The following is a 27970-nucleotide window of genomic DNA, read 5'->3' on the forward strand; positions in this document are numbered from 1 at the left end:
GTTACACAAGTAAGACGGTCACATATCAAGAGATTGAATAGCCGATGACACAGATCTCACTGTAGAGAGAGTAAAGACAAAGGACTGTAATGAGCTGAGCATTAGGGCCTGGGGAAGGGATGGGAAATTCTACAGCAAGATGGGTGTGTAAACAGCGTGGAGTGAGAAAGCGAACCAGGGAAGATGGTGAAAGAGTAAAATAAGGGCAGCGGAGCGAGGTCGTTAGAACAGCAAGAGGGGTGGGTTTATATATATAGACGAGCGGTTTAGCTGCAGTCAGCGGGGCCAACCGCAAGCGCAAGAGGGACGGCTGTTTTCCGCCCGGGAGGCCCTCAAAGACAAATAACGAGAATTGTCATTGAGGATCTGCGTCGGCAACTGCCCATGACTCTCCACTTAACTCAGTTTTGAAACTCGGCAGAGGAGAACAGGAATATAGCAAAGAAATTCAGCGCAAGAAAAAGGATATTAAGGAAATCCCTCTGATGGATGCTCTTAAAAAAGCGAAGAATTTCCCAAAATTAGAGAAAAGGACGCCCTTGGGGCTGTGGGCGAACGCGGTCACCGCGAGCGGCTGCCCCGCACGTCATTCCGCGTTCTGCTGTTCCTCCCCAGTACAAAATCAACCCCACAGACGCGGTATAATTGAACGCCATCCATGGAATCACTACGCGTTCGACCAAGCGCTTGGGTTAGGATTTTATCCCTCGCGACAAGCACAACCAAAGGGCCCTATCTTGAAGTAGGCGGGGTTATTTCTTGCATAGGCAATCAGCGATGAGTGATGACTGCCTGCATGTATGACTCATTTTCGCCTTGGCTAAAGGTGTGCAAGCGGGGTGGATGATGGGCATCATTCTCCCGTATGGCAGGGGTTCCTTGTATTTTGTTGTTGTTGACGCGCGAGGGCAAGGAGATGGCAAAGGATAACGAGGCAGGGCGAGAAAGCAAAGAGCAAAGAGTAAATGCCGATGCGATTCGATGTGTTTGTAAATGTATTTCAACGAAGTTATGAAAGACTGGGATGTAGTTTGAGGCCAGCGACGATAAAAAGAAAAGAAAAGAAAAGAAAAGGGAGAGAGAGAGAGAGAGAAGAAAAGGAAAAAGAAAGAAAAAAAGAAGTTATAAAAGGATGCCTGAATCCCCCGTTCAGGCACCAAGATTCCTCTCCTTTTCTTATTTAAATTATTTTCCTAGAAACCCATTCATTTCATTCCCTTAGAAATTGTACAGCAGCCAGCGACAAAGGAAAAAAAAAACGTTTTTGTTCCAAAGTAACTCAACAAACCCCATATCTCATCCTCTCAATTTCCAATCCCAACTTCATCAATGTCTAAGGAGACCACTCGCGAATTCGGCTCCCCTTGTTGGTTCAATATTCCCGCCACCGATATTAACCGTGGTCTGTATCTCGCTTTTCCCCCGACGCCTTAACTAACCCTCCAACTCCGCGCATTTTTATTTTTCTTTCTTTTCCCTTCTCAAATCACCCTCCGCTGAACCAATTGGTTTCTCAACAGCGAAGTCTTTCTACGCCGCCGTCTTCGGCTGGTCCTTCAAAGCCCACCCCGACGATCCCTCCGCAAAAGAATTGGTCCTATTCAAGTTCCCGGATCCCGACCTCAATATGTTAGCCGGTAGCATTGAGCATGTCGAAGCTGCGGTGCATACCAAGGGCGCCAATGCGTGCCAGATATATTATATGATGGAGGATCAGAACAAAGCGATTGAGGTATGTATCAGGGTAACACGTGCTGCATTGAGGAATGGATGTGGATATGTGCTCAGTGTTGTATTTTGCCGCTTACTCTTTTTTTTATTTTTTTATTTTATTTTGTCGCTTTAACAGGCTATTATCGCGAATGGAGGGGTTAAACTTGGCGAACCCGTGGTTGAGGGGGATCATGGGTTTATGACCCAGTGCTGCGATTCAGAAGGGAATCACTTTGGTATTTATGTCTCTAAAAAGAAAGGATAGGTAGTGAGGGTTAAGGAATCGAGTTGTGGGTTGACAAATTTTTTGGTTGTTAAGGCTTTCTTTAAGTAGCTCTGGCATGGAGGCATGATAAGTTTGTACTTGCAGATCCTAACTGTCTCTCTTGGTATCAGATATGCTGTGCATAGGTAGTCAACAAGCGTTTGTATAAGCCGATGAGTTCACATATGAAATGTCCCCAAGACAAGATCTTCTGTCGAATTGATAGCCGCCATGTGTCTTGAGCAAATGCTGCCTTCTCCCCTCTTCAAAAGTGCGATTGACCGGTTCGTGGGATCAGTCTCTGGCCGGAAGAGATCTTCTCCCTCTCAGTGGACGATGGGCCTAAGATCCAAGTCCCCAACGTGGTCACGCGCTGGGATTGTGTGTTGATGGAGGAGCTTTTCGACCCAAACTTGGGCCATCGCATCACCAAAGCCCCGAACATCTTGCCCAGCGCAACAATACAAGCCATATATTCATTGCCACTATTCCACAGACGATAGACGCATTGCTGGAGCAGGATAGATATCGCCATGATCACGCGGGAGAAATGGGGCAACAACTCATCAAAACGTACGAGAAAGAAATTCAAAGCAAGTTAACTTGCATTGTAAAGAGCAAGCATATCCAAATAGGCTGAGGAGGAAAATCCAATGATAACTGTCAAAATAATCTCACGGCGACAAAATTTCAAAAGCACAGCCAGCAAGTCATCCTATCACGTGATTTTTCCCATTGGACGTCTGTCCTTTCGTCCGTCCGTCCATCTCATCTCCCAAGAAAGGACAGTTTCACTTGAATGCCTAGAAGGGACGCAGCGACTCGCCTCGATTGCATGTGTGGTGTTTAATGTATTATTTTGTGCCACTGGATCACGCGCATGGCCGGATCTGTCAAGGGGTGTGGCGGGATGGGTGATATTTCGACAAATATGGTAGTTTGGTGGTTACTGATTTCTTAATCTCATGCGTGGGATATGACCCTCGGCAATTGTAGCCGTCCTCGTAATAGCATTGGGCATATCGACGGAATTGACAGACAGGTATCAGTCGCGTCCCTAATATTCGGTACGGTACGCTGTTGTTTTCTGTCTCGTCACCTAGACGCCTAGATAGATGGCTATTTGGGCGGGAATCACTCCGACTCCGATTCCTCCGGCTGCATGACTTTCTCGTCCAGCTCCTGTCAAAAAGACGTAACGTTAGCATCAACTCATTCGTTCTTGTTCTTGTTCTTGTTCTGCTGTCGTCCCCTTAGCCTGTTCTCATCATCAGGCTGCCGTTGCGCAGATTCCAAACAGATTGCACGTATATATATATACATCTCAAGCCCCAACCTCCGAAATAAAAGACATAAAGCTACACGCGTTTGCGGGGGTGTACGCCACATACTCGACTCAGCCGTGCCTTCAGGTGCGGCAACTGGCTCTCCTTGATGACCAGGTGCCGTTCGTCATCCAGGTCTTCGACGATATAGTCGTGCCGCTCCTCGTCATATTTTAGGATTATGGCTTTGACGGATGGGTCGCATTCTATCAGGACGCCTATGTTGCGGTTTTGTTAGAGGCGGTGCCGGCGCGTCTGTCGGTTTGCAGATGGGAGGATGGTTAGCGCTCTCTCACCTTTCACTGCGCGGGGCATCGTGGGTTGTAGGTTGGGAGGAAGGATGGCTCGGGGAGGTTCTTGATGGTGGGCTCATTCGATATGGTTACGTAGAAGGATAACTCTGTTGATCGTTGTCTAAAGGAAGTGGGTTGTAGCGGATGGGAATCAACAACATCACGTGGCTTCGTGCGGCCGGATCGGATTTTCTTTTACCCAGCATCTTTTCCATGTTTTCCCTGATGGATATCAAAGGCTCCATACTGGGAAAACGAACCTCAACGCAACAACCGAATTCTCTCGACGTGTTTTAGAAAGGGGGGAATTTGGATGGATGGGGATTCCTACGTCTGGGCTATAAACCCCTCTAGAGATATATCATGAAGTGTGGTTGGTATACATCTTTCAGACCTGGCAACCACGGTTTGTACAGGGTTACAAGAAAGATGGCTTGACTCTCTCTCGATGCATACTCTTGATCGCGTGCTCTGTAGCCATTGTAGGACTAGGCGAGCACATAGCTAGTTAGTTGGTGGTTAGTTCGTTGGCCTATGTAACTTGTGGCATGCGTAGATGGGACTTGCTTTAAACTTCCCGGGTGTATGCAGATGTGGCATAGTTGAATCGTCAGCACTAAATAGTGCACAGGGATTAAGATTTTTTTTTTTTTTTTTTTTTTTTCATTCACTTTTAAACGGGACTTGGGGTAGAAATATTGGATGCACTCTGTACTCGTTATTTTTGAAACGAGGCTTGCTCGTTATTCATCTAACTATATACTTTCGATATCGTGTGACAAGATGTGACAAGATGAAATGGGTATCTAAGAGGTAGCAAGGAGCGGGTAGGAAGAGAGAGAGAGAGAGAGAATGTGTGTGTGTGTGTGTGAGTATATGGTTCGGGGTATGTAGGGTGAAGTATGCATGTATGTATGCATGAATGTAAGTACTTGTATTATGAGTGAAATATGTGCAAAATTAAAAAAAAACAAAAAAAAAAAAAAAAAAAAAAAGAAAAAGAAAGAAAGAAATGAAAAGTATATATCAAGCAGCCCAAGATAAGGAAAATATACAAATCCCAGTAACTCCGACGACCGTGTATATCTATAAATAAATTCTACAGATGAGGCGTGTTGAGAGCCATCACCATCAAAAGCCCGGATAGAAGACCCGCAAAGGGCAGCGTCAAGAACCAGCCGCATACGATCCACACCAGCTGCTTCCAGTTGACAGCACCGAGATCGTAATTCATCAGGGCAGTTCCGATCGTGGCGCCTGTGAGACACTGGGTGGTGCTGACGGGGAGTCCCAGTCGTGAGGCGAGAAGAACGGTGATGGCGGCTCCTAGCTCCATAGAGAACCCACGGGTGGGGGAGAGCTGAGTGATCTTGTTACCAAGGGCGCGGATGATGTTGTAACCGAAGAACCAGAAACCGGCACCGAGCAGGAAGCCCGCGACGACCAGGATCCAGATTGGAGTGTTTGCTTCCTTGTCGACGACGCCGGTGATAAAGGTGTCGTAAGCGCCGACCCAGGGGCCGACTGCGTTGGCCACATCGTTGGAGCCGTGGGCGATGGACATCATCATGGCGCTGGCAACCTGGGCATAGGTCCAGAGATGCTCGACTCTGTTATCATAACGTTTGGCTTTGGCGTGAGTTTTGGCAAGGCTTTCGGAGTCGTGGGAGACGCAGTCGCGCGAGACGCCCTGGAGAAAGAAGAATTTGACATAGGACCAAACGCGGGAGGGATTGTAGAAGGGGAGATGCTTGGTTGGGGCGAGGAAACGTTCTTCTGGCTCGAGGAATTGCTTGCTGGCCAGGGTTGCGGTGGTGGTATGCTCTGCGCCGCCTTTCTCGATAGAGGATGGGCTAGGGGAATCCACGTTTCTGGCTTTCCCATCCAGAGACGGCTTGATGGCATCTGGGTTCAGCTGGTCGTTGGGGGGGTTGTTGGGTGGGGCCTGAGTGCTCGACACGTGGGAGCTCTTGTAGTAGTCAATGACAAAGTTACCGTTTGCGGGGCCGGGGAAGTAGAGCCAGGGATCATCGCGCCAGAGGAGTGGGCCGAGGGGCACGTGGTAGAACTTGACACGGGAATCTTCGCGGATGAGGCGTCGGTGGAAGTAAGGGAGGAAGAAAGTGTAGGAGAAGGCCAGGGCACCGAAGAAAACGCCTAGGATAATGCCGCACATTCTGCTGATGCCAAACTCCTCGTAGGACTGGCCACCGGGGAGCTCGACCAGGATGAAGAGGGCGAGAACGGCGGCGGTGAAGGAGAGGTAGAGAGGGATCAGACGCATAGCCCATTTGAGGGGGTCACGACGTTCGAGCACGGAGTACTTTACAGTGGCGAATATCATTGCGGAGAAAGCAGCAGCGATGGCGGGAGCAATGCCCCAGGAGGCCGCAATCTGGGAGACACTGCCGTCAGCCCAGGCCCATTTGACGTTGGCCTGGGAGGCAATACCGACTCCGACGAGGGCACCGACGACGGTCTGGGTGGTTGAGACGGGGAAGCCGAATTTTGTAGCAACAATCAGCCAGGTGGCGCTGCCAATCTCTGCACAGCCCATGGCGAGCATCATGACTCCGGGAGAGGGAGTGAACCTGGTGATATCGATGATGCCGCTTTTGACGGTCTTTGTGACGCGGGCACCCAGGGCGACGGCACCGACGAACTCAGTGATCATGGACAGGAAGCCGACCTGGGGCATGGTGAGTGACCTCGCGGCCACGGAGGTCGCATAGGAATTGGCGACATCGTTGGCACCGTTACCGAAGGAGGAGGCACAGAAGGCGACGGAGATGATGGCGAGAATCCATTCGTATTTCCGAAGGACAGCCATGGCGGACAAGGATTGGCGCGGGGGGGAAGACACAATCACAGCCTTGGTTGGCCTAGGGAGGGGGGAAGATCAGGGGGCGAGAGGACCGGAGGACGAGAGAGCAAGATAGCAGCAGGTAGCTGGACGGACGACGGAGGGGGAGGAGTAGGAGGAGGAGGAAGAGGAAGAGAGAGAAAGTTGAAACAGAGAGTTGAGGATTTATTTAAACCAACCAGAGGAAGGACGGCGAAAGGCCCACTGCCACTGCCACCAGCTAACCACTAGGCACGGTACATTGTTATGTACTGTCCTGTACGTGCAGCACCAGGTACCGCTGCCCGGCAACTCGAGGATCCACCGGCTCAGGCTCAAGCTAAGGGATTAGGGTTAGGGTTAGGGTTAGGGTTAGGGTTAGGGCTAGCAGGTTTAGGGTTAGCCAGGTTAGGCCAGGGTTAGCCCGATCGGGCTTAGGGTTGGGATAAAGGGTACTTTCCAGGTACCTGCCAGCGGGGGGGCGGTGTTCGGATTGTACTGGGTATTCCGGTTGTACTGGTGTTGTACCGGTTGCTTGTCCACTAAAGAGACAGACAGAGCAAAGAGCTTGGCCTGGCCGCTCAGCCAATCATGGCCCGCGCTGGCGCCATGTGCAGAGCTCGGATGGGATTTTCCGTCGGGATTTTTCGAGATTCCGCCTCGGGATCTGGTTTTTCTTTTACGTGTTTTTGTTTTTCCATGTTCTTTTTTTCCATGTTTTTCTTGGTACTTTTTCCCAGGTCTTTGGCCGGCAAGTTACATCCCACCCCCGTCCCCCTCCTTAATTGTCTGGTAATTTAGTTACCACTGGCCGTATCGCGCGCAGCCCGTTCAATGACCAATGACAGTCCCTGCGCCTCTCACGCTCTCGCCTGGCCCGCCCCTGCCACTCGTCGGTTGGGGGCTGTTCCCGTCGTGCAGGAAGGGGACTGCTCCAGCATCCGATGGCCCCGCCATTGGTGGAACAATGCTGGTTCCGTCACTCGCTGGGGGAATTGCGTTAGTTGCTATAGAAAGAAGCCTCTGATAACTACTGCTGCAAGTGAAAAATTGAATGCAGCGTATGACGATGAGATGTTGATGCAGCCATTCAAGCTCAATGAAGCCGAATGATTCAACCATGAAGCTTTCCAGCAGAGCTCACCGGCCAAAGAAGAAGTACAGTTCTTATTGACGAACACTTTCCTCTCTCTACTAATGATCAGAGCCCCCGGGAATGGGAAGCAGACTAACTGAGAAGGGTGTCCCTTTTTCAAGAAGACAGACAGGTGGACAGATTCTGTGTCTATCAGTGAGCAATGATGAAGATGTCCCCACGACGGACGTGATTGACAAGGAGGAAGACTCGCCCCAAGTTTTATTTGCAGCACTTGGCCAGCCTCTGTGTCCGTGGGTGTCAGTTGGTGACGCGCGGGAGTTCCGAGGAAGGGCCGTTTCTGTATACCTCACTCTAATCCGATGGCCAGGGAAGGCGGACAGTGAGGAGGGCTGTATAGATTCGATTCAGTGTATAGCACCTGATGAAAATTCGGGAGAAACCGAAGGAGATGGGGAAGATTATCAGCCACAGAAAAAGGGCAGAACCTAACATTTTAGGTTTATCCCCAATGATACCACTAGTAGTCTCTAATCCATATGAGTTCTCCAACATCCAGATTATCGCTTAAGAAATCGCGGGGATTGCGAGGCCGTGAAGAGACGACGTTTCTTGAGGAGGAGATAAAAGAAGAACCAGAAGGAATTGAGGGATATCAGAGGAAGATACAAGTTTTGACACATGCTAGCCAACTACTGTCGCATAAAGACTGAACCGCACAAACCAGGAGGTAACATTCCTCTTTATCGTCATTGTTTAGCAATGATGCACAAGACGAAGACATTAACCCCCACCAGCGAGCAGGGCAGCCAAACAACGGAATAGACCAACAATTCTTACAAGATTGGGTTTCCTCCTCCATTCTTTGTATAGTGGCACCCTCGCTGCTCTTAAGACAACGATGATTAAAGAGGCTCTTCACTCTCAAGTCGCTCTCTTCTCCGTGGTACATGTCGTGCAACAAACTCCAGTGGACATTCCCAAAATAACGTACATGGCTCTAAAAGTGCGTAGGCAATGAACATCGTATCTGACATGAGATGCTTGTCTGAATCATCTATCATTCAGCACTCTGAGTTGACTCGACATTGGGGAATATGGTCAGCTGCATCTGTAAACACAACTGGAGAGCAGCTTATTAGTTATAGCTCCCTTTCTTTAGGTTTGAGAAGAGCTTGGCACGACTCCTTCTCAGGGGGCAAGGAGGAGGCCAGCTTGCAGACCAAAGATGGCTCAATCGAGTCAATGAGCTTTGTCGAGCAGATGACGAGTGAGCTGATCCATCGTACCAGCGAAAAGAAATCAATAATTCTCGCACCCAACGGCCGTCTCCCAAGATCTGTTTGCTCTTGAGAGCGGTGGGTGCTGGACCGAGCTATCCAAATGTTCCTGCACCGCTTCATGACGGCAACGTTTCAGAGCAGTGACACGGCGCTGCTCATCTTGACGGCTGCCTGTTGGTCATTGATTGGGCAAGTCCAGGGGGAATATTCTTTGCAAGGGGAGCTTGTACGGAAGATTGAATCGAGCTACCTGACTTTATACGAAATGTGCCTGTAATTACCAACGGCCCGCTTTGAAATTTCACCACGAACTCGAGCATCGCATGTTCAGAAGTCGGAGAAGACAAGACGTAGTTATGCGCCGGAGATGATGCATCGCAGACCTCACGTGATACAAAATTCTTATTCATCCCACAGGTTATGAGCCTGGTATGTACGTTTTTAGGGAAATCTCGCGGATTTTACAAGCAGGCTGCTTTAAACGGGTGGATGAGTTTGACTACTACGAATAGACTTCTATTCACGCGAAGATCTCGTTTTTTGAGCGCTAAGAGGATCTGCTTGGGCCCACGCGAGCAGGATAGATAAGCAGTGGCCCCTGAGAGAGCACCCCGCAAGCTATTCTAGGCGGTTAACTTATTCCTTTTTCTCTTTTCTTCCCTTTTTCTTTTATTCTCATTGTACGAAAGATCAGTTGATCTTTTGTTCTCAGTTTTTCGTGTTATTTCATAATAATACAATACCCAGTTGCTGAGACCGATGAGCGTACTACCCCATACCTCACGCTCTGAACAAAAATGGTCGTTGAGGTCGTTCTCAAAAAACCCATGGGATCTCTACAGTTGAGGAAGACGAGGAGAGCAGCTCAGATTCGCAATAAGAGGGGCATTCCCAGTACGATATGGCAGAGGAAGGCTAAACGATTGAAGGTCCAAGCAGCGGCCGTGTTGCCAAAGGTGAACAGCGAGAAAGCGCGAGTTCCCTGAAGTTGAGAAAGTCCCTTGATTTATACCTAGTCCTACAATGCCGATCCCATTGCCTACCCCTAGTGTGAACGGCACAATTACGACGGCTGCTGCGGATCTGCTTGCGTTCTGAAAACAGATGATGATGACACGGATAACTTGAGGAAGAACCAGCTACAGCACCTGAAGTTGGGACAGCCTTGGAGAAGGAGAAGTGGACAGTCCGGACGAAAGCCTTAGGACGTTGCAGTCACTCCTTGGAACCGTTCAGATCACGATTGGAACATTGAAACCCGACAACGCTGCGGCTCTTTGGGAGAAAATAAGCACGGGATACACCGTTCTTCTTGCCGAGGAGTGTGTAAATATCATAAGAAAATTGATAATGTTGCAGGCTAAGGATAACGATTACCTGGCGTATCAACAGATTTTATTATCTTGTTGCACAGTATAAGGAGCTGTCTACAGACACAGAAGACTTCCATGATATTTTTCTCCTTGGAAACCGAGATAACCAACAAGTGTTCGTTAAGACGAAGATCAACAAATTCGATGCCACTGGCCAGGGACTTGTCTCAAATATTGATATTGATGACTTGACGAAGCAGTTGACAAATTGTACAAATAAGACCCAAGGATGTGGAATGTCCGAACACCTTGTAAGTGAATGCCACCATCCCTACGAACAATACGACGTCCAATTCATCTACCATGACGTGTGCAATCTGCAAACCCCCTACGCGTATGAGGGATACGTGCTGGCGCCTGCACCCTGAACTCGCAACTGAGAAGTGACGTGAGATGAACAAAGATAAGATCATTCCAAACAACAGAAGCTCCAGTGGCTCTGGCGGGGCCGCTGGACGCAAGAAGGATAAACAGAAGAATAAGGAAACCAAAGTTCAGACGAAGATCCAAGCCTTATGGTGTCTCAACCTAGTGTCAACGCAGTGATTGCGCTCTCAGCTACGGTAGTAGGCATCCACAAAGTTCTGGTTCTTGGATAGCTGCGCTGGGTTTCAACATGACGGGCGAGAAGCAGTCCTTCACCTGCACGGCAGTTAAGGCACGTAGCCGTCTTTTGGTCCAGTCCAGTCCCGTCCAGTCCAACGATCCAACTTGTTCCAGCTCCAAGCACTTTTTCGATATTAATGACATCATATGACTGTACGACAGTTCTAGATTTTCTCAATTTACGCTGTGAGTGACGGTTAGAGGGATGGCATAATAGCGAATTGTGAATAATTAAAAGGTTTGCTGGGTGCGATTTCTTCCTCCCAGTCTCGTGGCGTCCCATAATAGTTTACTAGGGACATTGCTGTGAGATGGTTGATCTTATATTGGAGGGAAGAGCTAACTCTACACGGAATCACTGCGGCTGCTCGGGGCGATGGTGTTCGTTTACGCCCCAACAGCTTTTTCCCTTCAATACGAGATAGATGAACATATTACATGAGAAGGTGATTGATACACACTGCTTGATAAGTGATTGCTAACTGGTATTTAGAAATACTTAAACACAAGCGAACTGAGCAGGCTGGTGACTTTGATGATATTTTGGATGATATAACTATCTAGATCATCGACATCAAGACAGTCTTCTCAAACCCGTCGAAGAACACCAGGTGGACGAGAAAGGTCAGAAATCTCACCAAGAAGTTGACAAGTATTTGACAAGTAGCTAAGTTGTGCTCAGTTCAGTAGCATCCTCTCAACATAGCAGCTCAGCACAGGCAGAGAGTATTCAATAATTTTTCAATAGCTGGCAAGCGTTTGGAAAGTGCCTGAAAGATGACTAACAGATGCTTGTAGATCATCACCCAGTCTACATCGTGTTGCCTCTGCCAATCTTATAGATCAAGACTGGGATCAGCAACAACGTCAGTTTGATATAGAGAGACAGCGGTTGGTGCTTCAAAAGATGAAAGAAGAGCTAAGAGCAAAGGAACTAGCCAATGAGTAAAAAGAGCTAGAGTTAATAGAAAGAAGAAAATTACGGACAGACTAAATCTACAAGTGCTTTGTCCTCCCCCAAACATTAGAAGATTAACTAGTTAACCATCCTACAGAACCATCAACAGCCGTCCGTAGCGATCTCAAGTTGACTTTTGACGGACCCAGGCCAACGCTCTTTCATTTCAACATGGAAGCCGAGCCATTACGATCAGATACCCCCAGAATAACCAGAATGCTAGAAGATGCGGGGCATTGTTTTGCACCCAGAAATGCGGTGATCAGCAAAGGGGAAAATTCCGCCGATAACCCTCTTTGTTCCAGGCGATGCCTTACCGAGCCACAGTGATTGCAGAGTCTGTGGAAGTACTAGAAATCACCAAGTTACATGAGGATGCAGGTATCTGCTGCTGTGTGGTTGGGATTTCAGCTCTTCGGTACTTTGCTGCGTGGCGACTCCGACATGTCAATCAATATAATATCTTTTCTCGTGCAGCAAGTTGATCTCTGACCTCTACATTTTGGGACTGGCAAATTTGTGTAACGACGCATCTTGTTAAGAGAGCCTCTCAAATCTTTCAGTCGGAACCCCATAGCCAAAAATATGAGATGAACCCTGGTGGCAAAACCGCAGCTCAAAACCGTTACTCCAGGCCTTCCACGCTTTAAAATAAAAAATGTTGATTTGTATTTTACCATTCTCGCCGCGGAACACGCGCATCTGGAATGTGTATCGTCAAATCTCGAGCAGAGTCAAATGGGTAGTTATTCCCTACCCCAAACTTGAGTTCCTTGCCCGAAGTCTTCTGGCAACAAATAACGAGGTTGCACTAGCCGACTTAATCAATGGGCTGAATCTAATGGACAAATGGGGCGTGGAGAATCTGACGGAATCCACGATATTTCCTGGATTAAGAAGCAAAATAAAAAGATCTACAGCTCTCTTCCCCAAGTTGGATTTTGCTTGTCTTCCCCGCGTTGATGCTAGCGAAAAAGCACTTGATTTTCCGAGACTGACAACAACTCGTGCCTTTCTGAACACCCCGTCACCTATTTGAGTAAAGAAGAAGTCTGGAAAACTATGTCAACACAAAAGAGAAAAGGCTGGGGCCTGAGTGCCCAACAGATGCTTTTGCCACGTGATTTTATCCTCAGAAGGGTGGAGTAGATCCACGATTGAAGCACGGGAAATTCGTTCAAGAACAACCAGAGTTCAAATGTATGCAAAATTACTAGGCCGTGGCTGAGTGAAGCTGCCATCTACGCAGAAAGCCCCTGCAAGAATTCTGTTGTCCTCTCACTTCCCTTCTTTTCGGGGTTATTTTATTTTATTTTATATTTTGATTTTTTTTTTTTTTTTTTTTTAATATTATATCTGAGATGATGCCGCCATTCCTCTGGTCCCCTCGTCTAGCTTTGCGCCAGTCTTCTACCGAGCCACATTTTCAGGATTTAAATGCGGTGAATTACATCCAGACATGACTGGTCAATCCCTACTCCTGCGAGAATGCATAGAACTGGACATTTAAATGATAGCCTTACGTCCGTGGACTCCCTGCGGCTACAAGTGTCGGTGACAGAAGACGGACCAATCTGCAGCCACTTCTGAAGGACTTGACCGTTTCTTTCTGATGTTTCACAGTAGGGATTGAGGATTCCTCCGGCTTTGCGGCGTATCCCTGAAACCATTGGTTCTCTCTAGGTGACATAAAAGTGTTAGTTAGCCCCGCCATGCGGGGTCACGAATCAGCCCATGATCCAATTCTGACACTATAACTTCTTGGGCATGGCAACATCAACCTCCCTCTGTATATTTACCTCCATCCATAATGTTATTTCCGGGCAAGTGCTGTCTCATATAATCAATCCACTGCAGGAATAGCTTTCCAGATCAACATGTCGCAGGCGGTGTCCAGAACCTATACCGCGCAGCAGGGCTACACTCTAGATGCTGCATCCGCAGAGGCAGGCTATCGACATCTTCTCTCAGCTGCCTATTGCATCTCTCAGATTCTTGAGGGCAAAAGCATTCCGTTTGTGTTTATGAATGGATACTCGCTGGTGCTTCGAGGCAATCAGCGTCCAACACGAGATGTTGATATTGCAATAGGGTGCACCATGAGTCAACTCACACAAGTAATAGCGGAAGGGCAACGGTCAGTGTTTGTGAGCTCCGCTTGATAACAACTGACTGACTGAGAATGTAGTATTTTAAGACCATCGTATCCTGTATTTGGCGTCATGAGGATTTTTGTCCAGACAGGGGGGCCAATCGATCCAGGATTCCCTGAGATCTATGTAATGGCAGACTTAATCGTATCTCGTGAGTCTCATAACGTAGATTGGATAATTTTAATAATGTCGCCGTTAACGAAGACAATATTCAAGTTGGATCATACAATGCTGCTGAAAAAGCACTGGCATCAACTGAATCTATCACTGTCAACACAGAGCTTGGAATAAAGGATTTTCCAGTCCTCAGTATTCTCAGCATACTGACCAGCAAACTTGAAACGTATTATGCCAGAGTCGAGAAGAATGACCACATCGATATCTTGTTTCTTGTCGAGAGATTTTCCGAGAGCGTGCGGGCTATACGCGACCAGTTGAATAAAAGACACTGTAACGTCTTTATTAACGTCTATAGGGCCAGGATTTCAGGGGATCAGAGCCCCATCTCCAGGGCGATGGATGTTCTCGGGGTCATGTGAAGTTCTTGCATGTCCACTCGCAGTTGATACATTCGTTTTTGTTGGAGCTCGGCATGCGTAAGAAGCCGTTAACTGAAGATACCCGTTGGATTTTCCCACGATTGGAAGTTGTCTGCTATTTGATGAGATGAAGGGTTTGATCTTTCAACACTTTATGGGCACCCTCTGGATAGCGCCTATCTGAGATAATTATAGAGGGGCAAAACAAATATTACAATAACGCAGAAATGTGGAACAAGATTGTTGCTTTCCAGATTTTGAAATAGGTGAAGTAGAGGAGAGAATCATGAATTTCTGAAGCACGGCACGTAATTAAAGATAATAACGCTTTCGAAGATTCCCAGTCTCACAACACATCTCCAACCTTTGAACTTCGTTAGTAGTTAATCTTTTTCGCTTCCTTCCTCAACCTTTAGCTCTCTCCCAATATCCTTCAATCATTCACAGCCTGTCCTCCACCTCGGCATTTTTACGATCCCTTGAGCAATTCAACCGGAAATTATTCTTCTGAGCCTTCAATCTCACGCAAGCGAAAATTCTTCCTGCATATTCAATGGGGAACATGTAGTCATGTCTTCTGTCTAGAGTGCATCTGGGCGCGTTCTACTATCTGAACAGATCAACCGGACTCTTGCGGTTCATCAGAGATTGTGATTCTAGATACAGCAAAGCGATTCGAGGTCATTGACCACAATCAATCTCAGACGGAGCACGGAAGGATCTGCCTGCCCATTCTGTCCATGAAATTGCAGCATGACGACAAGGCTTTTTTATCGACAATGAATCTCGATGATCCCGATATGGCCGTCGTGTGTGATCCCGATTTGTCACAACCTTCACCAAGTCGCAAAGGCCTTTCAGTTGAGACTGTTCTAGAAAAGCACGGAAGGAGTTCAGAAATAGTCTCGCTGAGGAGAGCTAGAGCATTGACGCAGCTTATAATCAGCCTGCCAGCGATAAAACTTTAAAAGAGACACTTAGGAAAAGGCTGGAGAAACTGGAACCTTTTAACAGAATTGGAATTGGTGAATCATGTAACTACCTTTTTCACAGCTGATTTTCATTCAGTCTTTATCTTCACTGGCACACCATTGTAGTGATTTTCTTTCACTTTTCAACTTATTTGCCATGGTTTTTTTTTTTTATTTACATTTTTTATATCTCAGGTGAAGAGAGGCCTTAGAGAGCAACTTCGATAATTATCTTATAAATTTACTACTCCTTGAGTAGTAAATAAATAATTTAGTTATCATTATTTAATTAAGTGTGCACACAGTACATTCCGGTAACCTGTCCTTCTCACTAATCCCAACCTGCTGTCCCCTTTTCAAAAATCTCAGTCGTCCGTAAGTTCTTGCTCAATTAGCGTGGTTTCAATTAGTGTATATTATACGGTTACTCATTGAATAGTAAAGGTAACTTTGGTATGAGCGTGTATTAAGGCAATTTATAAAGCTCTAATTAAGGATTCGCACCGTCGATTGGCTTATCTCATGGAATTCATCCCAACATTGAGTTTTCAAATAGAGGGGCATATTTTGACATGCTGAGCAGCCAGAATATGACCTTGGTGTCTGTTTATTTTGTTGCTGACCTAGCTTTCGTTTATACTGACACCAGGCACAAACTGATTGCTTTGGTAAAGCAATCCGTTGATGATTTAGATCAGGATTCAATCGTTGAGGTGGAAGATAGTCATGAATCTTAGGTGTGAATTCAAAGAGATGTTGGTAAAGCCGTTCATGAAAGTTTATATGAGAAGGCAGGTCCTTTTTTGGAACACCCTGCTGCTTCTTATATATATATTGAAGCCTATAGGCATTAACTGCCGCGGAATCAAAAAGCCAGTAGAAAATAGAGACGCAGGTTCGATAGGTGATTCTATGGGTAGTATATGCTGCGCGGTACTGATTTGCTAGGTCCACCCCATTCATATTATGACTATAATCATCTATAATGGCAGGAATTTTCAATCTCTTTTGTGGCTGACCTTCAAAGATCTTCCATACAATTTTAGCATTCATTGAGAGCGCTCCAGGCAGTTTTCGAGTACACTCAATAAAGGTGTCCAATGAATGGATTGTAGTCAGTGTTATGACATGATGCTTCTGAATTAATACTGAGCCAGTCAGCTGTTCTGCATTATATCTCAGTTTTTCAGCCTTGTCTGTGGGGATTGTCTGTCTGAGCAAATTTTTTCTCAAAATCTAATTGATCGAAGACCCACTCGGAGATTTTTCAACAGAAAGCTTGTGCGATAGCTTATACTCAGCTGTGGTAGTCGGAATATTTGTGGAACCATGGAATCGATGAACACAGAATGTATCCGGTATGAGATGCTCTGGACTGAATTCTTCATCTATCAGCTCTGCATCAGCATGACTATCATCTGACTCGTTTGGCGTCTGTAGAAGGATTTTATGATATTCGAACATGACCCCATCTTTCTCGGGCATCAGGTATTTTGCATAGCTCGGATATAACATCATAGTCATGGTTTTTCACTGCAGCTCGCCAGCAATTCTTCAGATCCCATTCACTTAATAGTTTTCGATGAGAGAACCGTTGACCGAGTCCATGAAGTTCAAGAAGGGATTGGATAATCGAGGTGCATCTTTTCCAGTTGGTTGCATGCAAGTACAAACTATGCTATAGACTTCTTGCAGTTGAACTGGATAGTCTGACTAAGGGCTAAGGTTCGTTGGGCAGTATTTCCAAATGGGCGGTGGAATAACTCCTTTGTGGAGTGATATGGAGTTCCAACTTTCAAAGGACGGAATAATGAGTCATTGAAAATTTTGAGGAGCTCTTCAAAATTGTTGGCTGATAGCGTGCTTCTGCCCGCCTTCGCAACTTTGCTTTCTGAAGGAAGAGAGACCTGTAATCCGGTGAACTGTTATCGGCCATTGCAAAATGGGTCTCAAAATCATTTATTCAGTGGGAATTTCGGGGTATAACATCCGTCCCGTTCGAGGTGATAATAAACTCGTGGAGTGGTTTGGAGGAAACGAGAGAAGGGAGAACGTCAGAAGGCGAGAGTCATCGTGATGTGAATCACTACCTAGGCAGGCATGGGGGTAGTTAACATCGAACCACCCGCCGTAACAGATGATGTTCTAAAATCAAGTGCTAGTTAACAATTAGCTATGAAATAACTACTTGTTCAGATGGGTGTATATAACTCGAGTCCAGACGCCACTCCGCGCCCGCCCAGTCGGCACATGACTCGCCCGCATGTTGACCTGGCCCAACCCCAAGGCTGTAGGACGGTTGATGACGAACACCGTGTACGTGCGTTCTCTTCCGTTCACTGATCCTCCCCATCCGGGATATACGGGGCGAGCTAGATCACGTGCAGTAGGCGGAGCGTAACAACCAGCCTCGCCTATGAATCCTATTTCGGTCATCAAAGATCGCAACCACGTCGCCCCTCTAGCAGCCTCACTCAAGGCAATGTATTCAGCTTCATTGGAGCTGATTGAGACGCAGGGCCGCTTGCTAGATTCCATGATTTAGGAGCACCTGCAAGCATGAAAACGTAGTCTGTGGTTGATTTCCTGTCTACATTCAGTGGTCCTGCCCAGTCGGAATTCGTATATCCTACAGACATGTAGTTGGTGTGAGAAAAAGAGGGATTCTCTGGAGCTCTATACGTGAGTCCAATATTGATTGTTCCCTTTAGGCAACGGATGATATGTAGTAATGCATGCCAGCATTTGAGTGTAGGATTGCAATTCCTCTGCCCTAGTAAAGGGGAAGTTCTTGCTATATCCAGACATGTCTTGACTGCAAGATATTGAATGCAACCAACACCATGTTGATAGTGTTGTTTAGTGAATTTATCCTGTCCTTCAGTTGCAGGTTCATCATCCAAATGTAGTCCTATATCCATTGATGTCTTAAGCCTGACAATGTCCTTCAAATGAAGGTCCTCAATCAGACATTTGATATATTGTCTGTGAGTAAGAGTAATTTCTTTGCTATCTGGCAGCCGTTCAACTCCCCATTCCAACATATTTGGGATGGTTCGTGTAAGCTCTTGATCTCAAGCGTTCATCAAGGACCTTGACCAACCCCGTCTGTGTCACTAGGATTCTCTTCCATGATGTTCAGGTCGTCCGTGTTAAATCATGGTATCTAGGTGTTTTGATTTGAGGCCCTTGATCCGTACGCCCAAATCCAGAGCCTTAGCAAGAGCAATTATGGCATCAACACGAATGTGTCCTTGGTCGACATGCCATTGAGCCAATATCTTGATAATAGGAGAGCTGGTCTGTTCAATGGGTTGACTAGACCTGTCATACCGTAGTTGAATCATTGATTTTAACGTTCGCTTGGGATCCCACTGCCGCAGCAGTGGGATCTCTGGTGTATTCATAGGATTCCGTAATGTAATGAGCAGCTCTGGCTTCAAGGTGAGAATCTGACGGTGAACCTCTTTCATCAAAAACCCTCAAATGTTGGATATCGGCTCCTGACCAGCGGAATAGAATTTATTCATGAGGGATTTTAACAAGAGCTTTCTGGAAATCCTTTAAGCCAAAAAGGGAACTGTCATGGACGATATCCTCCTTGCCATTTGAAAGCTGGTTGACTTGTAGGGTAGATAGTTCTCTCATATTGTCCATACATATTTCTCCGCCAATGAGACTGCGTATACCGGTTTAACTTTCTCCCATAAGAGAGGTGCGCTATCCAGTTCCAGAGTTCCAATTGATGTTCTGACTTTCCTCACAAAGGATTGGAGTATCTGTTGATAGAGAGCTTAGCATCTAACCATCTATTGGCCCTTCTAAGGCTTAGAGAGTTCGTCAGGCATACCTTTCCCCTCTTGAGCAATATATCACTGTCTCCAATAACCTCCGCGTCATTTGAGAACTGCAATCTTCCAAGCGTTATAGTTGGCACCATCAAAGAGCAGTTAGAGACTTTGTATCCAACGTGGCTTTGACCTCCCTCTGAAAGTCCTTAATTGTCTGTTTCGGTTCGTCATCCGAATCAGATCCATCATCTCATTGATGAGAGCTTCCTCCGAGGTTGACAGTAGCCAGGGCATTTGATACTGCGTCCTGGCAGATCTTAGCAATCTGCTCAGCTGTCATAACGAATGGACTGCCAGCTGGCATGATTGGTGTATAAACATACCACTCGGTGCTCCTGAGGAGTTGGAGGATAACCCCCGGTAAAGTGGCTCTGATTCTCATCATTTCCTTAGGCCATCTTATGTTGGATGACACCCTTGTCGCCCGATTCAGGATGTGAATTCGGCTGTTCCTCTTGATTCTTGGTGATGGGATCACCCGTCGATGCCGTCATGCGGGGCCATAAGGATCTCTAACACCGAGATTGGAGCATAGAGGGCACGTCACTCATCATAGAATAGGGAATCGAAAGAAGAAAGATGAGATTTGAGAACAGTGAAGATTTGAGAAAAGAAGTAATAGTTCTCATTATCCGTGATATCTTGCAGGATCAGTAGGGACACGTTTCACTGAGAAGCGGCGAGCAGGATTCGTGAGATAATAAACAACTGTCTTGTTCTATACAATTTTGAGCTAAAATGAGATCGAAAACTGCTCAGCGGATATTTAAATCAAAAATTATTTGACTAATTCGCTGGCCAGGCTAATAACCTGACGATGAATATTATCGCGTTGGGTATTCTCATGTCGGTGTCCTCCCATCCAGGAGGCGAGGTGCTATATATGTGGGACTATCTACATCACGTGCCGCAGGCGGGACATAACACCGGTCAAGACCGTCATTAAGTTAACTTGTTGGTTTCACGGCCTAATGTTCATCCGATTAGGACCGGGTAAACATTCAGCCGCCCTGGCTTAACACTGCCAAGCTGCTCGGTTAGCTAGCGTGCAACACGTAGCCCTTAACTTATTGCACTATATAAGAAGCGTGCCCCACCCGAAAGGTTTGGAAGGGGAGAACCGACCTTTGAACGAGGCCGGACCCCGATCTAGGCGGGCTCTGGAAATGAGCCCTAACCTTCGACGACGAACCGACCCTCGAACAAGCTGACCTTTGAATCACATCTGGTCACATGTCTAAACTTAGGTGAGAGATATTCCGCCTATGATGGGAGTCGTAGTATCATGCCAGAGTGGTCCTGATGCATATGCCTCTGAGAGGGCCCGGGTTGGGTGTATGAACCAGTGGCTAGAGCGGAACATCCCTTTGTACGCCTCACCTTCTAGGAGAGGAGAGCTACGGATGAAAATGGCAAGGTTACTTGTCACCACCTTTAGTTCGGCCAACGGGCCCAAAGGAGGAGAACATAGGGAGGAGACGGGGACCTCCTCTCCCGAAATTAAATAGGCCGTCCGCCCGAGGCGGACGTTAATACGAAATACTCCTGACAACATTTACGAAATCCTTTGACTGTGTTCACCATTATGACCGTACAAAGTCGATCAATCCCATAACCAACACTTATCATCGATGCCTGAATCTCCCGAGATGCAGTCGATCCCCGAAGGAATGCAGGAAGCCATTCGCTGCTGAGCACGCGAACGAACCGAACAAACTCTTCATTCACAGCACCCTAGTGGATCAGTGCTTTACGAACCCTAACATCTTGGCAAGCCCAGGCGGAAGCGAGGAGGGTAGAGATGTTAGATGATTTCCATGATTGTGTTATGAAAAAAGTCTTGAAATTCACAGAAGCCCTGAGCCAAAGACAATAGGGATGAGATAGTTTTCCGAACTGGACCTTACATCTTCCCTGCTGCCCGTAAGGGGGTTGTGTACATGAGATTGACGCGGAGAATGCGTAACTTGTTAATCAAAACACATATCTCTTGTCACAGACATCTTGAGGAGCCAAAGTGAGAAATTGAAGAACTAATGAAACTCGGTCTTTTACGACCGTCATGAAGTGCATTGGGATTGCCAGTTCTCTCTGTTAAGGAACAGAACGGTTCATCTTGTCTACCATACCGAGACGACATTCTAATTTCTCAAATTCGCACGAGGAACATCTAGGACATCTGAACAATGTTCTTCCAACACTAGTGAAACACCAACTATATGCTAAAATCACGAAATGTGTTTTCGGTACGCAGGAGTTGGAGTACGTCAGACATGTAGGGGGCGGGGGGCACATACGCCCCATAACCTGAAAATTTGAAAGCAATCGCCAAGTGGCTGAGGCCTACGAACATACACTACGTACTCCAATTCCTGGAATTGACATCATATTACTGGCGGTTTATCAAGGGCTTCACAGAGGTTGCAGTCCACACTGTCAGACTTCTTAAAAGAGTCAGATGCCGAGTTGCAGAAGAAGAGGTTTCATTCCATCATGTGAAACAAAGGGTGTCAAGAAGCTTTTTTTGACACAATGAAAATGGATGATCTCATCCCCAGTTCTATACAATCAGATCGCCATAAACCTTTTATCATAGAAATGAATGCATCTGAATGAGTTATCAGCTGCGCTATAATTCAGATGGTGACCGTGGAAAGCTACACCCTGTCGTGTGTGCCGGCCGAAAGCTTAATGGGATTAATATATTGACAATGGTCATACAACAACAGTCATCACTGCCGATGAGAGCCTCGATAATTATAGACGATAACAAAGCCCTCGAAGAGATGGGCATGCTGGGTCTCAGAATTGCAAGCATATGACCTTCAGATCAAATATTGACAGGGGTCGGAAGCTGTAATCCCAGACACCATAAGCTGCAGGCCTGACTTCATAGGAGAAGCACCCTACAAATCAGGCGCAGAATGAGCTGATGCTTCCAGCTCTAAAGGGCTGCAACGAGTCTGACGAAGTGAAGGCCATGATTGCCCGTTTTAGGAAAGAAGGAACTCGGAGGATGAGAAACTCGTGGAAGTAGTGAAAGAAATGCTTCTGAAATTCAAGCTGGCGAAATTGGAGATCAATAACGTGCTGTATCACGGTTTAGGGTATGCTGAGGCTCCATATCTGAAGCATTCCTTCTGATGAGATCTGCTATTTCGGATGCATGAGAAATTCAGCCACTTTAGGAGTCCAGGACTCCTCAACGTCCTCCAACCTCGTGCCTATTGATTGAGTATGGAGGAAGCCATTCAAAAATTCGCTCACAAGTGTTAAGAATTACCATGTTACGAAGGGTTCTAAACAGTCGCTAGAGTGGGGAACAGTGTTTCTTAGGAAACTTAAGTACGTACAATGACCAAAGGCAGTGGCGGCAGTACGACTGAGGAATTTGATACTGTTGTAAAGGGCGAAGGCGTAGAAAAGGGTTTTCAGGAAATGGGGAGGCGTGGTGGGCTCGCGAGTGGGATAGGGAGCGGAAGGGCGAACGCCAGGAGGGTATTCGGATCTATTTATGCATGCTCAAAAGGACATTGAACATTTCTTAAGCTGTCTGGAATCGGTTGACAGCATCCTCATCATTGGGGGTCGAAGGTGTTGCGCTGCCTCCCCAGTGGTACGATTGTAGATATAAATTACTTTGGAAGCCTCAGATGGTTATCGATCAGCATTGGCGGACAGCTCTCCTTTCATCTTGACCAGCCACTCTTCAAAATCAGGCATCCTCCCATCAACGATAATCTCTGGGTCGGAGAATTTCTCTGATTACACTGCTGCAATGAACTGTGGGTTTTTATGTCCAGCGGCCTTCCAAGCCAATGCATTACGAAACTGATCTCTTTCCTCTATTAGCATCAGAATCTGTACCTCATGCTCCTTCTCCTTATTCTCCAGTTCTTGAATGCGAGCTTTTCTTAGGCAACGATTTCGACGTGGCAGATTCATCAGGATCGGGAATGTCAGGGACGGGGCATCAGTCATGATGTCTCGCCACCCTCATCTCCATTATTCGAAGCTACCTCCTCATCGGAGGCCACGAAACGAATGAGCGCCTTAGCCTGAGAGCTAGCGGTGGGGGCAGTTGAACAAACAGGGGCTTTTCCCTTACCAATAGAAGAGGCTCCTAGGGAAAGAAAAGATGAACCTAGAGCTACGTTAAGTTAATATCTAGCGCACGGATATGACAATTACAGAGGAAGTGAGCTTACGAGAACGCAATTCACGACTGGGGCCCTCAGCTAAGGGGCTAGATTTGCAGGGATGACAGCATGAGCACTTGGCAGGGGCATATTGTCGGCAAAGAAGGTTTAGGTGTGCGTAAGTGGCGTGGACGAAGGATGAGAGGGAGAAGTAGGAGAATAGAAGGAAGAAGATGATGATAGATTATAAAGGAGTGGGAGATATCTTTGTATAGGGAGCAATGACGTTGCTGCAGCCACTTTGGGACTAGCACAGCTGCTGAACAAAGGGCAGGTGATTAGATCGCATGACCAACTGCGTCAGCGCAGTTAGGTTTGCTGGGGAATATGTGGTTTTACAGCTTCATCTGACTCATATCAGGCAAACATGCAGCGAACGAATTCCACCAGCGAGACGAGCACCCAACCGAACCGGTCCCTCATTTAAAAGATATTTGAAGCAATTTCCTAATTAATTCACTGCAACGAGTGAGAATGCCACCAATTCGCAGTAAAAATGCAAAAAACTCTATAGAGATAGAGGGAAAATTTGGACTCGCGATTTCAGCTTTTAAAAAGCAAAGAAACAAGCCCAATTCGAGAAACTGCACGCCTACATGATGTTCCTTATACAACTCTCTATGACTGGGTTCAGTCAACTAACGGAAGCGAGCCGGAACTCAAGGTGCGGATAGATATCTCCCGCAGTCAAGAGTACGGACCAGCAATGAGAAACCTCTTCTACTCTGTCCGGCATGCGGTCAAGGGCATTCTTTTCGGAGTTGCTGGTATTTCTTTCCGGAGTATAAAAGGGAGTGGTTTTCCCTGAATTCAGTCATTCAAAAGATGTTGCCCACTATACTGAAAGAGAATCCAAATCTTGCTCAGTAGATTGAAGTTATTCGCAAAGAATAAAATCAGAGACCTTCTAAAGAAGCCTCTATGAAAACAGAATATGAATGACTAGAGCTCCAGGTAGGTACGTATAATGAGAAATATCAGTCAAAGGCTGCCCTAATGCCTCTTCTTACCTTGGAATAATATCCTCTCAAGCATTCTACGATTCTCGATTCAGGTTCCACGCTCCACGCGTTCAATGACCAACGTTAATTTCGAAACCTTTGCCAATCTGAACCAGACCACTATATTCACGTCGGGTACAGCAAAGTTAGAATCTTTGGATGCAGTGACGTGGATATAGAAGTCAAGAGTTGGAAGAAATCACGAATCCTAACCTTGAAAGGTGTCGCCTGCTGTGAAAGCTTTACTGCACATCTCGTATCCCTTCAGCAGCTTTACCAACAGGGATGCTAGTGGGACAACTGTTCTGGAATTGGAGGTGGAAGAACCACGTTGAGGCGAGCGGACGACTCTAGAGTTGGATTCCTAGAGAAGAGGTTTAACCAATTCGTTATTGAACATTTTCCTGTTGAGGATGTTGACCATAGATGCGCCGAAATAAATATACTGACCGAGCCGAATGCCGAACCGCCAAAGCAGTATCATGAGTGGCGTCTCCTAATGGGCCACGCCGGCCCGCAGGCGTTGGAACACTTACCTGAAAGAGCAACAGGGGTGAAGATAACGGATGCCCGAAGACTGTGGAGTGTGATTCATCCAGGATAACCGAAGCAACCCGAATAATTCGGCGGGATCCTAGGGATATTTATGAGAAATTCGGAGCGCAGTTAGCAATCGATTTTCACAATATTCAAAAAGGGGACTCAACGGATTTACGAACCTGTTGCTGATTTCGGACCGCTGGTCAGGATATGTTTGGGATTACTATCTGACAGACCGCATAGCCGAAACAATTATATACGCCTTGGATGGATTCTTCACCATTCTGAGAAGGCAGTTTGACACGGATCTTAAGAAAATTGAAACTGACAACAAAATGTTCACTCAAAAGCATGCAGTTCGGGATTACCTACTTAATAAAGGTATTCAAAAAATCGTTGCGCTGCCGTATGCGCAAGCCCTCAACGGAGCCGGTGAGCGCTTGGGGTGGTGGTAAAAGATCAATCCCGCAATGTGCACGTAAGCAAAATCTTCCAGAATATTTGTGGCCAGAGATTGTACGGGCTGCAGTACATCTTTTGAATCTAACTCCAAAGCGGCTTTTGAATTGGAAAACCCCTAATGATTTTGCAACCTCATCCGATTTAGCAGAGACCTTCAAAAGGCAAAGAGACGGTATAGAAGTCACTGAAAAGAAGCCATACCTATCCCATTTGAAGGTGTACCGCTGCGAAGTCTTTGCCCTGACAACGGAATATGTGAAGAAGCAGTATCACGTCCACCAACTTAATCCAAAGGCTTTTCTTGGATATCTGGCTGGATACGGCTTCATAGTCTTTGCCCTGACAACGGAATATTTGAAGATGCAGTATCGCGTCCACCAACTTAATCCAAAGGCTTTTCTTGGATATCTGGTTGGATACGACTGCAAAGCCTTTGTCCTGACAACGGAATATTGAAGAAGCGGTATCACGTCCACCAACTTAATCCAAAGGCATTTCTTGGATATCTGGTTGGATACGGCTTCATAGTCTTTGCCCTGACAACGGAATATTTGAAGATGCAGTATCGCGTCCACCAACTTAATCCAAAGGCTTTTCTTGGATATCTGGTTGGATACGACTGCAAAGCCTTTGTCCTGACAACGGAATATTGAAGAAGCGGTATCACGTCCACCAACTTAATCCAAAGGCATTTCTTGGATATCTGGCTGGATACGGCTTCATAGTCTTTGCCCTGACAACGGAATATTGAAGAAGCGGTATCACGTCCACCAACTTAATCCAAAGGCATTTCTTGGATATATACGGTTGGATACGGCCGCATAGTCTTTGCCCTGACAACGGAATATGTGAAGAAGCAGTATCACGTCCACCAACTTAATCCAAAGGCTTTTCTTGGATATCTGGTTGGATACGGCTGCATAGTCTTTGTCCTGACAACGGAATATTGAAGAAGCGGTATCACGTCCACCAACTTAATCCAAAGGCATTTCTTGGATATATACGGTTGGATACGGCCGCATAGTTTTTGCCCTGACAACGGAATATTGAAGAAGCAGTATCGCGTCCACCAACTTAATCCAAAGGCATTTCTTGGATATATATGGTTGGATACGGCTGCAAAGCCTTTGCCCTGACACCGGAATATTTGAAGAAGAAGTATCACATCCACCAACTTAATCCAAAGGCATTTCTCGGATGTCTGGTCGGATACGATTCAACGAACGTGTTCCTAATATTTAAGGTACAAACCAACAAGGATATTCTATCGAGAAACGTGACGTTTGACGAGGACGAGGTTTTTGACAGAAATATTGAGACCTTGAGAAACAACCTGCTGCCCGTTAGCCAGGAGGAACTCTTGAAGCTTTTGAATCAATTTAACCAAACCCACACGCGTTCTGAAGATATTCAGGAAGTGCCTGAGGTTCAGTTTCAAAATACCTTCGAGAACCACGTTGGCTCGTGTTTTTTTGAATTGGATGATTAGGTTAAGGAAGAGGTTGAAAATATTCAAACCCTTCAAGACAGCGTTGGAGCAGAAGAACTATCCGTGGAGCGCGAATATCCTGAACTAGAGCCTCCCCCGGTTAGGCGAATCCGATCCGAACCTCGAATCAAATATTACATATCTTTCAACTCCACCAAGTTCAAACCCTTTCTTACCTCCTGCTGCTCCACTTACTCAATCCGCAGGTCTGAGGATACATATTATTTAAGGCTATATTCCGTGTTTGAACCCTGGAAGGCCCCTTTCAGCACAGCGCGTTTAGTCAAAAGTATGGGAAAGTGAAGGGTAAGGTAGTGGATCAAGCCGCCGTTGAGAGGTTCCAGCTTAACCCTTCTGCGGCGCCTACTTCCAAAGATGTTTGTGGAAATGCCCAGGAACGGTGATGAGAGACACAATTTAGAGAATGAGGGCACAATCCAGAGCTGCTTGCTCGTCTGCACCGTCGAGACCTGCCGCCTCCGCCTACTCATCACAGCTAGCTAGCTAGCCACTCACCCGTTGGGCAAATTATTCGAACACTCCCTGCCCACCTCATGAGCCATGAACAAATACAATGGGATCCTGGTTCAAAGTCCCTAAGGAAGCAGCGCGTAAGAAGGCCCTGCTCAATTCCATGTGAGTTATTATGTCTACAAATTTGACAAGCACGGCCGGATCCTCGAATTCAACCTCGTTTAGTAGTTCGCGGATTACCAGCAATCCTGCAGAAGAATAGAAAACACTTACGCTGCTACACTTGCTGTTAGATCTTTCTAAACATTTATGGCAATTGCGGCCGGCTTCGACCTAGAGCTCAAAACAATATGGCATTGTCAATGCCTTCCCTCACACTCCGCTCGATGAGGATGTTTACAGGAAAATTCCCCCCAGCTACGATGAAGGAGCTATCATCCTCGGGCTGTCGGACGCTCCGAATAGCGTACGCTTCCCTTCTTGTGGAATGGTTGATCTCTCCTTCGAAAGGCTAGCTACATCTAGCTACACTATCTA

At 46.6% G+C, this 27970-nt stretch overlaps 12 protein-coding genes across 12 annotated transcripts; 6 read left to right on the forward strand and 6 right to left on the reverse strand.

Moving 5' to 3' along the window:
* Positions 1 to 1329: 1329 nt before the first annotated feature.
* On the forward strand, positions 1330 to 2481 carry PAAG_03430 (hypothetical protein; the record flags this gene model as incomplete). Its single annotated transcript, XM_015844966.1, has 4 exons — positions 1330 to 1402; positions 1521 to 1732; positions 1850 to 1949; positions 2309 to 2481. The coding sequence occupies 4 exons, from the start codon at positions 1330 to 1332 to the stop codon at positions 2479 to 2481; spliced, it is 558 nt and encodes a 185-aa protein (XP_015701940.1).
* Positions 2482 to 3336: 855 nt separating this feature from the next.
* On the reverse strand, positions 3337 to 3618 carry PAAG_03431 (RNA polymerase II transcription factor B subunit 5; the record flags this gene model as incomplete). The annotated part of the gene is made up of 2 exons (XM_002794840.2): positions 3337 to 3521; positions 3600 to 3618. 2 exons carry the CDS (start codon positions 3616 to 3618, stop codon positions 3337 to 3339), a joined length of 204 nt encoding a protein of 67 aa, XP_002794886.2.
* Positions 3619 to 4695: 1077 nt separating this feature from the next.
* On the reverse strand, positions 4696 to 6426 carry PAAG_03433 (phosphate-repressible phosphate permease; the record flags this gene model as incomplete). Its single annotated transcript, XM_002794842.1, has 1 exon — positions 4696 to 6426. One exon carries the CDS (start codon positions 6424 to 6426, stop codon positions 4696 to 4698), a length of 1731 nt encoding a protein of 576 aa, XP_002794888.1.
* A 352-nt stretch (positions 6427 to 6778) lies between these two features.
* PAAG_03434 (hypothetical protein) lies at positions 6779 to 8571 on the reverse strand (the record flags this gene model as incomplete). The annotated part of the gene is made up of 5 exons (XM_015844967.1): positions 6779 to 6822; positions 6906 to 7105; positions 7199 to 7227; positions 7303 to 7424; positions 8529 to 8571. The coding sequence occupies 5 exons, from the start codon at positions 8569 to 8571 to the stop codon at positions 6779 to 6781; spliced, it is 438 nt and encodes a 145-aa protein (XP_015701941.1).
* A 1043-nt stretch (positions 8572 to 9614) lies between these two features.
* PAAG_03435 (hypothetical protein) lies at positions 9615 to 10558 on the forward strand (the record flags this gene model as incomplete). Its single annotated transcript, XM_015844968.1, has 4 exons — positions 9615 to 9773; positions 9867 to 9970; positions 10023 to 10139; positions 10210 to 10558. 4 exons carry the CDS (start codon positions 9615 to 9617, stop codon positions 10556 to 10558), a joined length of 729 nt encoding a protein of 242 aa, XP_015701942.1.
* Positions 10559 to 13631: 3073 nt separating this feature from the next.
* PAAG_11619 (hypothetical protein) lies at positions 13632 to 14446 on the forward strand (the record flags this gene model as incomplete). The annotated part of the gene is made up of 3 exons (XM_015847236.1): positions 13632 to 13891; positions 13943 to 14058; positions 14124 to 14446. 3 exons carry the CDS (start codon positions 13632 to 13634, stop codon positions 14444 to 14446), a joined length of 699 nt encoding a protein of 232 aa, XP_015703145.1.
* Positions 14447 to 15225: 779 nt separating this feature from the next.
* PAAG_11620 (hypothetical protein) lies at positions 15226 to 15414 on the forward strand (the record flags this gene model as incomplete). The annotated part of the gene is made up of 1 exon (XM_015847237.1): positions 15226 to 15414. One exon carries the CDS (start codon positions 15226 to 15228, stop codon positions 15412 to 15414), a length of 189 nt encoding a protein of 62 aa, XP_015703146.1.
* A 489-nt stretch (positions 15415 to 15903) lies between these two features.
* On the reverse strand, positions 15904 to 16941 carry PAAG_11621 (hypothetical protein; the record flags this gene model as incomplete). The annotated part of the gene is made up of 2 exons (XM_015847238.1): positions 15904 to 16613; positions 16674 to 16941. 2 exons carry the CDS (start codon positions 16939 to 16941, stop codon positions 15904 to 15906), a joined length of 978 nt encoding a protein of 325 aa, XP_015703147.1.
* Positions 16942 to 18569: 1628 nt separating this feature from the next.
* Positions 18570 to 19572, reverse strand: PAAG_03439 (hypothetical protein; the record flags this gene model as incomplete). Its single annotated transcript, XM_015844969.1, has 5 exons — positions 18570 to 18869; positions 18961 to 19032; positions 19077 to 19196; positions 19268 to 19324; positions 19489 to 19572. The coding sequence occupies 5 exons, from the start codon at positions 19570 to 19572 to the stop codon at positions 18570 to 18572; spliced, it is 633 nt and encodes a 210-aa protein (XP_015701943.1).
* Positions 19573 to 22181: 2609 nt separating this feature from the next.
* Positions 22182 to 23249, reverse strand: PAAG_03440 (hypothetical protein; the record flags this gene model as incomplete). Its single annotated transcript, XM_015844970.1, has 4 exons — positions 22182 to 22358; positions 22452 to 22492; positions 22622 to 22776; positions 23038 to 23249. 4 exons carry the CDS (start codon positions 23247 to 23249, stop codon positions 22182 to 22184), a joined length of 585 nt encoding a protein of 194 aa, XP_015701944.1.
* A 1293-nt stretch (positions 23250 to 24542) lies between these two features.
* Positions 24543 to 25926, forward strand: PAAG_11622 (hypothetical protein; the record flags this gene model as incomplete). The annotated part of the gene is made up of 4 exons (XM_015847239.1): positions 24543 to 24632; positions 24761 to 25052; positions 25216 to 25440; positions 25505 to 25926. The coding sequence occupies 4 exons, from the start codon at positions 24543 to 24545 to the stop codon at positions 25924 to 25926; spliced, it is 1029 nt and encodes a 342-aa protein (XP_015703148.1).
* A 646-nt stretch (positions 25927 to 26572) lies between these two features.
* Positions 26573 to 26959, forward strand: PAAG_11623 (hypothetical protein; the record flags this gene model as incomplete). The annotated part of the gene is made up of 1 exon (XM_015847240.1): positions 26573 to 26959. One exon carries the CDS (start codon positions 26573 to 26575, stop codon positions 26957 to 26959), a length of 387 nt encoding a protein of 128 aa, XP_015703149.1.
* Between the last annotated feature and the right edge of the window lie 1011 nt (positions 26960 to 27970).

Source organism: Paracoccidioides lutzii, assembly GCF_000150705.2.
Source record: "Paracoccidioides lutzii Pb01 unplaced genomic scaffold supercont2.7, whole genome shotgun sequence".
Classification (NCBI taxonomy): domain Eukaryota; kingdom Fungi; phylum Ascomycota; class Eurotiomycetes; order Onygenales; family Ajellomycetaceae; genus Paracoccidioides; species Paracoccidioides lutzii.